This window comes from Amphiprion ocellaris, chromosome 12, assembly GCF_022539595.1.
Source record: "Amphiprion ocellaris isolate individual 3 ecotype Okinawa chromosome 12, ASM2253959v1, whole genome shotgun sequence".
Lineage (NCBI taxonomy): Eukaryota > Metazoa > Chordata > Actinopteri > Pomacentridae > Amphiprion > Amphiprion ocellaris.
This window is the reverse complement of record NC_072777.1, coordinates 4,917,626-4,932,335: the sequence shown is the minus strand read 5'-3', so window position 1 is coordinate 4,932,335 and position 14,710 is coordinate 4,917,626. Positions and strand designations below refer to the sequence as shown.

At 41.6% G+C, this 14,710-nt stretch overlaps 1 protein-coding gene across 2 annotated transcripts in view; it reads right to left on the bottom strand.

The window, feature by feature from the left end:
* usta (uronyl 2-sulfotransferase a) overlaps positions 1–12,378 on the bottom strand; it is a 70,150-nt gene extending 57,772 nt beyond the window's left edge. Inside the window, exon 1 of one of the 2 annotated variants that reach the window (XM_023272406.3) lies at positions 11,861–12,378. In XM_023272406.3, coding sequence (XP_023128174.1) covers positions 11,861–12,092 — 232 coding nt within the window. In that variant the 5' untranslated portion in view covers positions 12,093–12,378. The remainder of the gene's footprint in view (positions 1–11,860) is intronic. The other variant, XM_023272407.3, reaches the window with a different exon arrangement.
* Positions 12,379–14,710: the final 2,332 nt, after the last annotated feature.

Here is a 14,710-nt window from a genome sequence, read left to right as displayed (position 1 = left end):
CCAGAATAGACTCACAACACCAGGGTGCAGATATGAGGATACAAGGAAGGGCAAAGACCCAAAAATGCTCGAGTAGCAGGGTTGCAATTATTGTTTCTATTTTGGTCATGAAAGGATCCAGATTAAAGGTCTTTCTGGATGAACTGGGCTGATTAAAGTGGGGCATTCGGTTTACATGTTCCGAGTGGACACCTAATTCTCTCACAGGACCTCTATTTATTCCGACAATGATCTTTATAAATTATACTGTACGCAATCGACTGCTTTGAAAAGCATCAGCTAGGGTACCACCCAGTGGCTGTGGGCCCTGAGCCACCCACCCATTCACATACCACTACAGGCGCTTGCATAAAAGTTACCGCAACCAGCCACCATCAGTGTCTTGGCAACCTCTTAAAACAACACAAAGTTCCTAAAAACAACTGAGCTGATGCATTCTGGACTATATAGAACATAAAAGACGAAAGAACCAGACAGACTAATCAAGCTTAGGGGTGATTTTTAAACCATAAACTTAAAAGACACTGGGTGTATTTGCTTCGTTTGCTGAGAAATAGCTGGGAAGATTAACACCACGCTCATATCTGTTTGTTAAATAACTAGGTTGTTTACCGCAAAGGCTGGTTGGACAAAACTATCTCAGGCTTATCCAAGGGTAGCCAAATCTAGTCTACTAGCACTTCTACGGCTCGCTAATTAACAAATCATATTAAATTAATAGACTAAATATTTTACATTATGCCATATGTTTGTTAGTCAAGTCAGTTAGCTTAGCATTTTAGCATGGGATAAATACCGGAACGTGTAGGAAAATTTTAGCTCGGTTCACTCCAGTACAAGTACAAAACCATGCCTGCAGACACTTTTAAAGGGGTTTTGATGTCACAAAAGGATAAGCACCGCCCCCAGTTAGCCCCTCCCCCTCCTCCTTTGAGCTCCTCTTTGCCACTGATTGAACAGAGTAGATGGAGATAGAGATGTGAGTGCACCCCTCATCCTGAAAGAGGCAGCTCAGTTGGATTTAAAGCTACATACAATTCAATTCAATTCAATTTTATTCATATAGGGCCAATTACAGGGGAAACTGTCTCAAGACGCTTCACAAAACCCATATGTCTGAACCCCCAGAGCAAGCGTTAAGGGGGCTGTGGCAAGAAAAACACCCTTTTAACAGGGAAGAAACCTTGAGCAGAACCCGGCTCTTTATGTGGGGGGACCCATCTGCTGCTGGACGGGCGGGTTGAGAGGGACAGAAGAGGTAGAGGGGTGGACAGGGGGAGGGATGGGAGAAGAGGAGGGTGGGGAACAAGGAACATATAACACACAGTTGGATACATGTATGATAAGATAGATGATATACACAAAGTACAAGCTAACATTGAAATTGACTCATAGTTTACTGTTATGGTATACAGCTCTGGCATTAAATATACTACATATATAGCTGGTAGTACAGTATGTAGATGAGCACATCAAGTATACACTGTCTGGAATAAGGCTAAAACCAGAGGTTTTATAGGCATGGTGGAAAGAATGATCTGTGCAATAATTTGAGCTGAAATTTAACACTTTTGACACAATCTGGAGGCGAGCAAGACTTATATTATTCTGTTAAAAAAATTAGAACTTTTAAAGTTTAAAAAGACACTACAACTCAATTTTACAACCTTTATCAGCTGACTAAAAGAGATGAGGGTGTCGTATTTAGTCTATATTACTATTAACATTAATATCTCTCATTTTATTGCTTAACATGTTATGTATTATGACACAGTGTGTGGAACATTATACTTTTTGCTTTTTCTGCATGCATATTCATAAATGCATATACAACCGTTCAAAAGTTTGGGGTCACTTAGAAATGTCCTTATTTTTGAAAGAAAAGCAGTTTTTTCAGTGAAGATAACATTAATCAAATACAGCCTAGACATAGTTAATGTGGTAAATGACTATTCTAGCTGGAAATGGCTGATTTTTAATGGAATATCTCCATAGAGGTACAGAGGAACATTTCCAGCAACCATCACTCCTGTGTTCTAATGCTACATTGTGTTAGCTAATGGTGTTGAAAGGCTCATTGATGATTAGAAAACCCTTGTGCAGTTATGTTAGCACATGAATAAAAGTGTGAGTTTTCATGGAAAACATGAAATTGTCTGGGTGTCCCCAAACTTTAGAATGGTAGTGTATTTATAAAATCTTAATAACTTCTTTTGTTATTGTCTGATTTTAGGCTCACTCTGCATCTTTCCTTATGAAAAACAGCCTCAATCTTAACTATCTCCGGCACATCTACGGCAGTGTTAATAACGTGCGCTGTCCCTATAAAACAAACCAAGAAATTTTAATCTAACTAATTATAAACGAGAAAAACACATGCAGTTTGTCAGTCCTCGGTTTACTGTAGATGTACAATTTGCTGAAACGCAACTGAGAAGAAACTCGGCCAATTTCTTGAAATGTTATTTCAAAGAGACTTACAGTTTATTTAACTGACAAATCTGAACTTTGCAGAAGACGTTCGCAGAGTCACTCAGCACAATAGCACACACAAGCCCAGTCACAAACCATTGGCCACAAATTTATCTGGGTTTTCTCTTGGGTTATAACCCTCATTGCTCAGCAAGCCTTGAACAGCAGTTGCAGTTTAACGGCGCTGTGCGTTGGCAATTTTCTTTCCATCTGCTCTCTTTTCATGTGGTGAAAACAAATGCACTAATGAAACATAATTACCCTGTGTTGTTTTAGTGTTTGCCCATCTCTCTGGAGAGGGCAATAACAGCCTCTCAGGCATGCAGATGCTAATTGGTAATGCTAATTGCTTCTATTATGTAATGACATAAAGCTATTTGTCAAAATATGTCAGACTGTAATACCCCACAAAATAAGGCATGCAAACAAAAGATAATCATTTACCGTCACTGAATGCCTCGCCAAGAAGTTGTAACAATAATAACGTATTAATCCAATTTCTGCTTTTCTATATCTTGTACTCTTCCAATTAAAATCAAAGCAGTGAGCCTTTTCTTTCTTAGTTTTCCATTTAGTCAAAACTATTATCCCTTTATTGACCCTTAAACCCAATTAGAAGCTGGCGTGCATGTCAGAGAGCAGGTAAATAAACAGAGCATGGCTCACCTCTCCTCAGCAGGGAGAACTGCGTGTTTTGCCAGCGCTGAGGAAATTATAAGCCATCTGATTGTTTTGGCATTTAGGCTGGATGTGACGCCAGTTGGGAGTTGTTTTGGGGTCTGCTGAAGGCAGGGCTTAGTTTTCCCCGAAGGCAGAGGGAATGCAGAGAAAGTAGGCCAAGTTGTCCTGCCGTCACCTGCTAATGAGGCCTGTCAGCTGGAGGTGTTGGATGCATGCAAAATATTATTCTATCATCACCCCGTAAACATGAGATTATCTTTGACTGACAGCTTTTAGGATTAAATATAAAGGTGTGTTTATGCGTCCCACTGCTGAAACAGTGCACGAGTAAATAACGAATTAAAAAAAAAAAAAAACCTGCATAGGTGCAAGGGAATAAACGGACAGTGTAAGTATTTTTCCACATGACCAGCTTTGCTCAGGAGTCAGAATGGTGCAAACCTGGCAACCCTGTTAGTCTGTTTAAAATGCTGAGTGGCAGCTTGACCAGCAGTGGCCTGATTTCCATTCTGTCTGACACTTGGTCAGCGGCCCGAAAGCACGGATTCTGTCACTTTTGGGCAAAGAATCGCTGCTGCTAACTCTGTCGAAGATGATAAATTTAACTGTTTTTAATATCCTTCAACAGGAACTGGGTGGATTAGTGTGAACGGCGTGGCGAGTTGGTTCCAAAACTGACAGTTACATGGCTGTCGTGCTAGAAGAAAGGAAAAAAAAGCGTTTGAATATGCACGGTTTGTGCGTCAGTTTCATCACTGCAGTAGGTCTGTGCGTAAGCGTACATGTGTAAAAAATACAGATTCAGCATAACGTGTTTTAACAACATTTAAGCAAAAGAGGATGGATGGTCGCACCGGTTCAATGGGCTAGGCAATATAGTGAATGTAAACGAGAGCCATTTAAGTTTACAGCTGAAATGGTGCTCTTTAAATCCGATGCTACAGATGCTGTGGACGTGCTGCGACGTTCACAGAAGCGACGGTCACCAATATAATGATACTTTTTGACATTTCACTATATTTTTAGCAGCAGATCCTGGCTTAACGTGTGCTACAGTACAAGCAGCACCTGCATGTTCAAATGTTTACATGCAGATGTACAAACTGATGTTTTCCTGATGTGCGGCCAAAAGGTGAAATGATCTGTCAAGCTTTTCTAAAAAAAAAAAAAAAAAAAGTGAAATAAATTTACTCATTTTTAACCATCTGAAACCCAGAATAACAAGCATTTCTGAAAAGCATGTTGCCTTTGAATAAATTGTCAAAATTACACAATTTACCAGAGTCAGAAACTGTAAAAATCAAAAGAATTGATGGGTTTTTCCAATATTCTACTGACTCATAACCTCTCTGTGATGTGCTTTTCAGTCTGAAAACCTCACCAAATCTAAGCATAAAATTGTGATTTTTCATTTTTCGAAAAATCTGCTAAAAATAAAACATTTGCTCTAACCAGACTGTGTAAAACATTTTGCATGTTTGTTTGTTTAGCCTGATATGAAAGAAAGAAAACTGAGCACATAAAGGTGAAGTCTATGACTCTGATGAAAGACTGTTGATATCTAGCTGGTTAGCATATTTAGCATGTATGACATCCCTCATGGGCTGCACAGTGGCGTAGTGGTTAGAACTGTCGTCTTGAGGGTTTGCGTCCCGACCTTCCTGGGATCTTTCTGCATGGAGTTTCCATGTTCTCCCTGTGCATGTGTGGGTTTTCTCTAGGTTCTCCGGCTTCCTCCCACAATCCAGAAACATGCTGAAGTTAATTGGTAAGTCTAAATTGTCCGTAGGTGTGAATGTGACTGTTGGTCTCTATGTGTGGCCCTGTGATGGACTAGTGATCTGTCCAGGGTGTCCCCCACCTTCTCCCTAAGTCAGCTGGGATAGACTCCAGTCCCCCACGACCTTAATGAGGACTAAGCTGTGTAGATGATAGGCGGATGTTGCCTTTGAACAAATTGCCATTGCATATTTTGCTTCTACTGCTGTTAATTTCACTTTTTGTAAATAATGTGTCACCGCTGCTGGTGTATGATCGCCAGACCTTCCTAGATATTCGTGATTCTGTGATAAAGCCAACGATCTACGACTGTAGTGGACAATCAAAGACGCTCCCACCGTTCCTGGTGTCTGTGCCCCACTACCTGCGGCGTCTACCTGTTCCTCCGCCCCGCAAACGTCGCCACAGAAAGCGGTGGGAAACGAAGCGGCGTCCTTGTTCGACTGAGAGCCTACCTGACGCAGCCCTCGGAGTATGATCGTCGTCACCTGCCGCGGTTTCCTCGGGACTATGACGGCTTCATCGTGCGGTGCTCCTCGGAGGTCAGCTGGCTCCGATCAGCTGTTCCAGATGCCGGCTACACGCATCCCAGCCGCCCGGCGTCAGCATCTGCAGACGAGGCTCCGCGCAGGAAGATCTCCGCCCTGTTGCTCGCGGTTCCAAGTGAACCGACCACACACCGATGCGCGTCGCCCTCATTAATACGAGGTCTTTAACAAATAAAACTTTTATCCTGAATGATTTCTTCTCAACACACTTGCTGGATTTCCTCTTGTTGACGGAAACGTGGATGAAACTTGGTGACGACAGCGCGTTCACTGAGCTCCTCCCCCCTCGCTGCTTTCCTCAGCACACCGCGAGCGTCAGGTGGAGGGGGCGGAGTCAGGTGGAGGAGGCGGAGTCGCCACAGTTTTTAAGGACAATTTCACATGCAAACGTTGCATGTAAATAATTATTTTGAAGTACAGCTGTTCACAATGGAATTATCTTGTCCAATCTTATGTGCTGTGGTCTACCGTCCACCTAAATACAACAAGAACTTTATTCAGGAGTTCTCTGAGTTCCCAGCAGAGGTGGCCTCTAAATATGAACAGCTTTTAATCTGTGGGGATTTTAACATTCACGTTTGTTGTCTGTCTGATCAGCTGGCCACCGATTTCAAACGTCTACTGTCATCTTTCGACCTTTACCTTTGCACGCATCTCATTTGGACAGTTCTCTGTAGATATGCACATGTGTAACACAGGTATGAAAAGTGTCAGCATTCAAGGAAAGTTTTTATCTTTAATACAAACTATGAGAGGGAATATTCTACATTTTCCAATGCATCGGTTTCTATCCATTTCCCCCAGAGTACAGCACGATAGATTAATTAGAATTTCTTTTGCAGTTTCACTACCGTTCAAAAGTTTGGGGTCACTTAAAATGTCCTTATTTTAGAAAGAAAGGCATTTTTTCCCCAATGAAGATAACATTAACTCAATCAGAAACACAGTCTAGACATTGTTAATGTGGTAAATGACTATTGTAGCTGGAAACAGCTGATTTTTAATGGAATATCTCCATAGGGGTACAGAGGAACATTTCCAGCAACCATCACTCCTGTGTTCTAATGCTACATTGTGTTAGCTAATGGTGTTGAAAGGCTCACTGATGATTAGAAAACCCTTGTGCAGTTATGTTAGCACATGAATAAAAGTGGGAGTTTAATGGAAAACATGAAAATGTCTGGGTGACCCCAAACTTTTGAATGGTAGTGTATATGAAGCACAGCTACTGTATATATTTTATTGACAAGAGAGAGCTTCCTAAAACATGTTTGCATTTCTGAGATTTGCAAGATGCAGCATCCATAGCTGATAAAAAAATACACAACTTCATGCATTTGAGTGCCATTATAATGGTCTGATTCGTGGGCACAGCAGGCTAAAGGGTAAAGCAGTTTAAGGTGTCTGTGCAATCAACACTTATACTGAGCAAAATATAAAACTCAGTGTATAATACTCACTATATGAGTAAAGCCGACCGTTTGTCATGTCCACATCAGAAAAACTTTCCCTTTCTCTCTCTCTGTGCACCACTTCCCTCCCCTCTTCTTTCTCTTACTCTTCATATACATATAAAGTTTATTTGTAGCACTGCTTTCTACTGAGCACTCGCCAGCCAAACTAAACTTGAGTTGAATTCACTTAAAAAGTTTGCTTTCACCCGCTTCCTGGCTGGCGACGGCGTAAATACGACAGAAAACTGAGGTGGAGGAGAGAAACCCGAAAGCATCTTCTGTGTCCACGCATACCTGTCTAATCCCTAATACCGACCCGCAGTCTCCAAGTCCAACGCTTCACTGGCCACTTTCAGAAAAGTGAAATTTATGTGTGTGTGTTAAGGTTACAGGGTTCTTTTGAGAAGCAGAGCGATGCCTAGTGAAAGACTGACGGCAGCGTCTGGTTTGTTCAGAGTTTATGATTCATGGCGAGCCGTAACAAGACATGAAAACTGAGGAAGACCTTACAGTTACTGTCATTAAAAGTCCATTACATTGATTCACTTGTACGGCAGTAAAAGTATTCTGTCTAAACTTAAGGAACCATCTTTGTAAGTAAGCCACATTTCTAGATCCTTTTGCTTTCTCAGGCCAAAACAGCTCAAAGAGGATACTGTGCACTATCAAAGAGGTGCGGTGCTAATTTTCCCACCAGTGCTTTCCCACAGATTGTGACAACACTGGGAGTCAACTGGCATTTGACATGTTGCTGCAGGAACACAAACAGAAAGAACAAATCAGGTTTAACGGCTTTTAAACTCTGCTACACTTTAGTCTTCACCAAATCTTTTTAATATTTCTCTTCCAATTGATTTGAACAAGGAGGGAAGACAGGTTGTTTTATAAAAGGATTCCTAAACTGAATACTAATCATGGATAATCTTTCATTCGGTGCAGTTTTACCTTTTTAACTGATTCAATTTGGCCAAAAGGTGAAACAATCTGTACTTTCTTTTTAAAAAAAAAAAAAAAAAAAAAAAAAAAACTTTAATCATGTTTAACTCCCTCAACCCAAAAACATTTATCTTAAAAAAAAAAAAAAAAAAACACACCCATAATTACCTTATTTTTAAGCGCAGAAACATAACTGTTTTGATTAATCAGATTCTGAAAATTTCTTCACTCATGAGTGAAGCCAAGAAGTCATTAGTGATTCAGCTGCGACCTATAGTCATGTTACAAATATTTGGGGACTTTTCCACTGAACTCTGTTGAACTGCAGGTAAATGGTCCATTTTTATTTATTTATTTGTATAGCGCATATAAAACCTTAGGTTCAATTTTAAAAAGTAAAATATCCATAGTATGTTGAGTCACTATTTTTTTTTTCTCCAGTATTGCTATTACCTGTGGGCACTTGGAATAATTTTGCATATATTAGCTCCATTTTATTTTTTTCCTTTGGTTAAATAATTAAAGAAATTCAATTTTAAAAAAAAGATTTGTGACTTTCTAACTTTGTTTCACTTCACAAATCACATTTTTGAGTTCTCCCAACTTCCCGTCATGGTTGTGTTGTTTCTATACTTGATATTGGAGTAAAAATGAGTGTCAGGAGCAGAAAACAAAAAGTAGCCAGAACCTGCCTGGGGCTCAGAGGGCTAATTCAGTCACCCTCCAGTTCAGATGGGTCAAACCTGAAGGAATCACCGCTACACTGTGATTCTTCATTCACCCACGGAGAAACACACATCTTCGCCACGCAGGGTTGTCACTCAAGAAGAGGCTTTCTGGCTTTTGATCGGTATGTATGGGTGTGAAGAGAAAGAGAGACTTGAGAAAGTGTTGGACAGGGTCAGCGGCTGGCAGCACACAGCGGTGAGCAGGCTGTAAATCCAGGTCTAAAGGTCTGCAAGTACAAGTTGAGTGACACCCTCGAACACCAACCTCCCCATCGGGCCAAACAAAACAAGGTCTGTTCCCTTCTGTGCTGCTCTGGACTCAGAGAAACACACATACTGAACTCACAGTCGCACAAAATCAACCTACTATTCTCTTCCCCTCACCTTCATCTCGGCACAAAGCAACACATATCAGGAAGTTGACATCTTGTGCACACGGTAATATTAAAAGCTTTTAATAAGGGCCTTTCTGGGATCTTTCTGCATGGAGTTTGCATGTTCTCCCTGAGCATGTGTGGGTTTTCTGTGGGTACTCCAGTTTGCATCCACTTCTTTGGTGATTTGAAGAGTGAAGACTGATCGAGGCAGAGATTGACAGCGACAGAAAGTGCCTCAGAGTCGACAGGGGTGAAGGTGACAAAGAAAGAAGAGACCAAGGAGCATGAAATTCTCTGTGAAAACAACTTTCCCTACGAACTTTCTTTCAAAGCACCCGCGCAGGCTATTTTGCCACCCAATCACAGGAGTATTCTGCACAGAAAAGCTTCTCATCTTTCCCTCCTTCATCCTACATTTCTTTCTTCTCTCCTTCAGGTTTTCCTCAGAATGAAGACAATGAGCAGACACATCTTCGAGTCTACTTATTGCTTCCTAACATCACACCTTTTTTAATAACACAGAGTCAATTCTCCCTCTCAGAGTAATTGACTGAAAGGACATTACCTGAAATTGATCACGGGGGATTCGAAAACTGACCGAAACCTTCGACTTCATGTCCATGTTTCACTGTGACACAACTTTCCGCTATAAACAAAGCCTTTTCTCCCTTTCCTCAGCATCATAATAAGTGGAGACGATTACTCATTCAGAGCCCAGTGGAGGTGCTCCACTGTGGTTATGTCACTGTCACATAAGAAACCCCCTCTCCTGAAGTCGATAGAGCACAGAGGAGTCAGTGTTCGACAAAAACCCAGGTCCTCTGGGTGTCTGTTCCGGAGCAGCAGTAGTCGAGATCACGTCATGCAGGTGGGAGCAGACATCTTCTAATTGAAGAATTCCTCGCCCTTCTGGTCCTCACATGGCTGTGGGATTATGTGAGTGGAAACAGTAGATTTGTCTTACTTCTGCTCCATCATCGCCTTAAGCTTGTGTGTGGTGCTTCAGGTAGCAGAGAGTGCTGCTTAGAGACATTACAGGCTGCCTCGCTACGCAATGTGCAGTTACTTGAAAATAAAATGAACTTGCATCGACTGCTGTGATTTCTAAATCACATTAGACTGCAAAGTTTCATCAGAGGGATATTACTTGGGCGTCTGCATATCAAGGCAATCAAGTCATATTTTAGAGGAGTATTAATGCGCTCCATGGCACCCAAACAGAACGATAAAAACTGCTTTCACACTACTTTTCCTGTGTTGCACAACTTTAATGTAAGAAAAACATTCAGTCTTTATGTGTTAAAAGGAATCAAACTTACACTACCATTCAAAAGTTTGGGGTCACCCAGGCAATTTAATGTTTTCCATGAAAACTCACACTTTTATTCATGTGCTAACATAACTGCACAAGGCTTTTCTAATCATCAATGAGCCTTTCAACACCATTAGCTAACATAATGTAGCATTAGAACACAGGAGTGATGGTTGCTGGAAATGTTCCTCTGTACCCCTATGGAGATATTCCATTAAAAATCAGCTGTTTCCAGCTAGAATAATCATTTACCACATTAATAATGTCTACACTGGATTTATCATTCATTGAATGTTATCTTCATTGAAAAAAATTGCTTATTTTTCTTCAAAAATAAGGACATTTCTAAGTGACCCCAAACTTTTGAACGGTCGTGTATTTCTTGACTTTATAGTGCAGCAACTGTGTGCAGGCATGTGTGAGTGTGTGAGATTATGTGTGTCTTAAATGTGTGTCCACAGGAAACCAATCTGACCCACAGGATTAGTGGCTGACTTGGTGAGTGACTCTCATTCTGTTCCAGATGTTTATCACGTCATAAAGGCCTTAAGCCCTCTGCGAGCAAAAAAGGTAGGAACACAACCTCCTTTCAACACACATGGAGACAAACGCGTGCTGCACTCCACGTTGTAGGCCGGTGACAGGCATGCTGACAGGAAATCAGCCCTGCATCTGATTCTGTGTAGAGCGTCAAAGGGCTTTAAATCACAAGATCAGACACACACATACACACCACTTCCTGACTCTTGATACACCTTATCTTTAAGCCACACATTTTTTAACCAACAGCAGGAAGTCTACTGTTGTTATCACTCAATGACACGAATATATTAGTGTCAAGTCATATTTGAATGTAAATAAATTGTTAATGTTTTTTTCAGGACATAACATGGTAAATAGGAAATTGTATTAGTAGGAAAACATGTGGCATTTGCAGAACAAACAGCTCCACATGCTTTTCAAACGCTACCCTCAGTCTTATTGCGCCTTGTTCCACGGTGCCAGTCGTGCGTAATGAGCGCTGCGTGGCTAGAGCGCACCAGCTGGCTCTCCAAGAAAAGGTGTCACTCATCATCACTATCAATCCTAACTGTTGCTAAGTTCTTGTTACCATAATAGCTCTAAATCATGCTCCACCAAGTCATAATTGATATTCCAGCGGTGCAGGACTGAGTGCATTCCTCGGGTTTTGGTCTGAAAATGGTTAAAAATGCGAGGAAAACTTTCTAGAGTCTTAGGATGGTAGGTAAAAAATATCCAGCTGTGCAAACAGAAAATCAGTATCCGCATCTTTACTGGGATCTTTCTCCTTCTGTAGCACCATCCCACACACCCAGTTTGAAGATTTGACACTTATGAATGATATAAGATAATCCAGTGAGTGAATGGGACGCTATGGCCTCCGATGGATTTCATAAAAGCGACTGTTTTTCCCCATTTCTGGATTTCTTTACACGCCCCATTAAAAAAAGGAAGACGTCTAGACGTGCAGTGCAACTTTTAATTAAAACAATGTCTTTGATGACGAGATGCAGTCGAGAAACAGAGGAGAGAGAATGAAAAAGTTTCTTACCGAGATACTGTCTGATGTCCAGCAGGATTTTAGGAGGTCCTCCGTTCAACTGGTAAAAAACGGAGCCGAAACAGAAGAGAAACAGCGTAGCCATGCAGAAACCATACCCACGCAGGGAAAGTCGCAACGGTATCGCAGAGAGTAAGCCGTACTTTCGGATGTTTCGCTCTCTGATGTGGTTGGGAGTCTGGTTGTTGCTGTGAAGGGGATTGCTGCTGAAATTCTTCATCATCTCCTCCTCACAAAGCGCCGTGGAAAGTCACCATCCGCCTATGGAGAGTGAAACTTGTCGCTTTGAGACCATTGGAGACAAGACAGCTAGTTAATTTTCTTTTTGGAGACGCGCAGGCACCCAGTTCTCCTCCGCTGCCGGAGCCACGGGGCTGTTGGTTTTCCTTTTTTCTTCCCTTTTACGCACAACGCTTCGCCTCTGCTCGTGTCCCTGCTCGTTTGCGCTCGCTGGATGACTGTTCCTTCCTTCTCTCCTTCCAGCCGAGTTAAGGTTCCATCCTTCTCTGCTCTCAGTCTTTTGGGTGTCAAATTACTGAATGTGGAGAGAAGGGGAAAAACTTCCACCTCATACAGGATTTGGTTTGGATCGCCGTGCGTAAAACAGCGTCACCTAGTGTTACAGATCATCATTTAAACCAGTTGTAATGGCAGAAACTGGAATTTAAATCATCTTTTAATTTCAGTGTGCATATCATTCCTCAAACATTTCCTCAAATGTTGCAAATTTGCTGATAAATAGACTCAAATTAACATATATTACAGATTACAACTAATTTCGAGATCTAACTGCATTCAAATGCCAATAGACAAATCCTGCATTCCTAATAGAGACATCCAAGTGATCCAATCTCTCTTTAAAATGTTTAATATTCATTAGCTGGAGAGATCTGCCTTATCACCACAGGATAAGAGTGGATGTGGATGAAAAGAAGCTTGTGATGTGCTCCCTTCTCTCATGTGTGTGCGTTAAAAACTTTCTCTGTCCCCTCAGGCCTCACACTGAGCCATATATCTTTCCCCAGCAAGGCCAGAACCCACCATTAGACTACACCTGCACTTAGGAGGCTATTCAAACTACCCCTCACCAAAGACCTTTCACTGGCGACAGCTAAAGTAGTCGAGGGAAACGGCGCTGGCTGTGAAAAACAATTTGGGCTGAACGTAATAAAGAGGAGCAGAATAATTCTGTTGAGGGGCCCAGTGCCTCGGCCTGTCCTCAGGTAAATGCATTATAAATAGTACGGTGCTGTATAATGCAAACTGGGCACAAAAAGTGGAGAATGAATTAAAGGTTTATGGTCCAGCCAGCCGGGCAAGGTTTATTACACACTATGGATGTCAGTAAGATCGCTGCAGTAAATCTGGTTTAGTTTAATCAGAACTACTGGATACGGGTTCAAAAATGTTCTGGTGGCATGATACCTTTTTGATGTATTATCCATCCATCTAGTTCTTGCAAGTACCTGGAGGAAACTTCCACACAGGCCTGGATAAATGTTTAAAATGTAATTAGTTCCCAGCTTTGTTTGATCGGTAATTCGCTGCCTCTGGTTATGCTGTGTCCGTATACCTGCCAGTGATATCCCAGGGCTGGAATTCAGCTAAAGTTTCAAACAATGTGTCTATCCACCTGTGGCTCCTCAAGATTTTCATCAAATTAGAGTAAATATTGGACAAAAAAGACAGGCAGATGGAAAATGTCTCGATTAAAGCCACCCGCTTAAGAACGAAGCAGCTCTTTAATTGAGTTTACCTTTCCATAATAAGAAATCTGCAGACAGACAATGCAGTGGGAATAACTTAGGCAGCTAGAAATCCAGATAGGTGGCTTTGGCTCCAAACACTAATGAAAACTTGAGGGATCAGACTTCACACACACCACGGACGCATAGAGGAACTGCTTAAATTACAACTGGAGGAAAACAAGTAGCAGGAGAATAGAAAGATCGATGAAAGCGCCACACTCATTACAATTTATCAGCGCGCTTTGAGGAATCTGTGGAATAATGACGATGTTTCTTAGTCTCCTGTGACTGTGTGCAAGAAGCTCATGCTCTGTATTGATGGAGTACAACGATTCAGTCATTTCCACCTTATTTGTGTATATATTGTTATTTGCTGTTAGAATTTTAGGGATTTCTCACTATAGGCTGTATTCAGACACAAATACAATGCGTCTGTGCAAAAAGTCTTCAAGGAAAGTAGCTCAGAAGTTAGACAAGGTTCACTGCTATCTTTTCGTCCCGAGATATTTTGGGTGAGCAATTGCGTCTGTGCAAGACAGAGTCATAAAAGAGAGGCAAATGACTCACTACAGCCCTATAAGGAAAAATGATTGTATAGTTCCTGTTTTTTTCCCCAAAAGTACCAGCAGCAAGCAAATGATTTTGCTCCTTTTGAAGAAAGTGCTTGTTCGGTTGTCTGTGTTTTCACTCAGGAGAACGCCAGACATCAGCTGAGATAGAAGTTGTGCTCGTAAAATCGTCTCCGGCGGAGCCCTTTGGGGCGAAATATTATTAAACTGGGGCTCGTAGTCTGGTCTCTACCTATTTGGGGCTGCTTGATATGAATAAGACTGAGGGAAAACCTCCGTTGGGCTGCACCACAACAAGAGCCAGACAGGCGGTCGACCTGCAGAATAAATCTGGAGTGGAACTTGTCTCCGTCCTGAGGAGATGTGTATAGTTTTCTAAATGAGGCATTACAAGCCAGACACGACGAGACAACATTTCTAAGCTCCTTATTTTCGGAGGCCTAAGTCAACTGAACCTTTGACACCAGAGTAAGTGCAGGGGTTTGTTATTCAGAGATGCTGAATCACAACATGGTTACAGATTC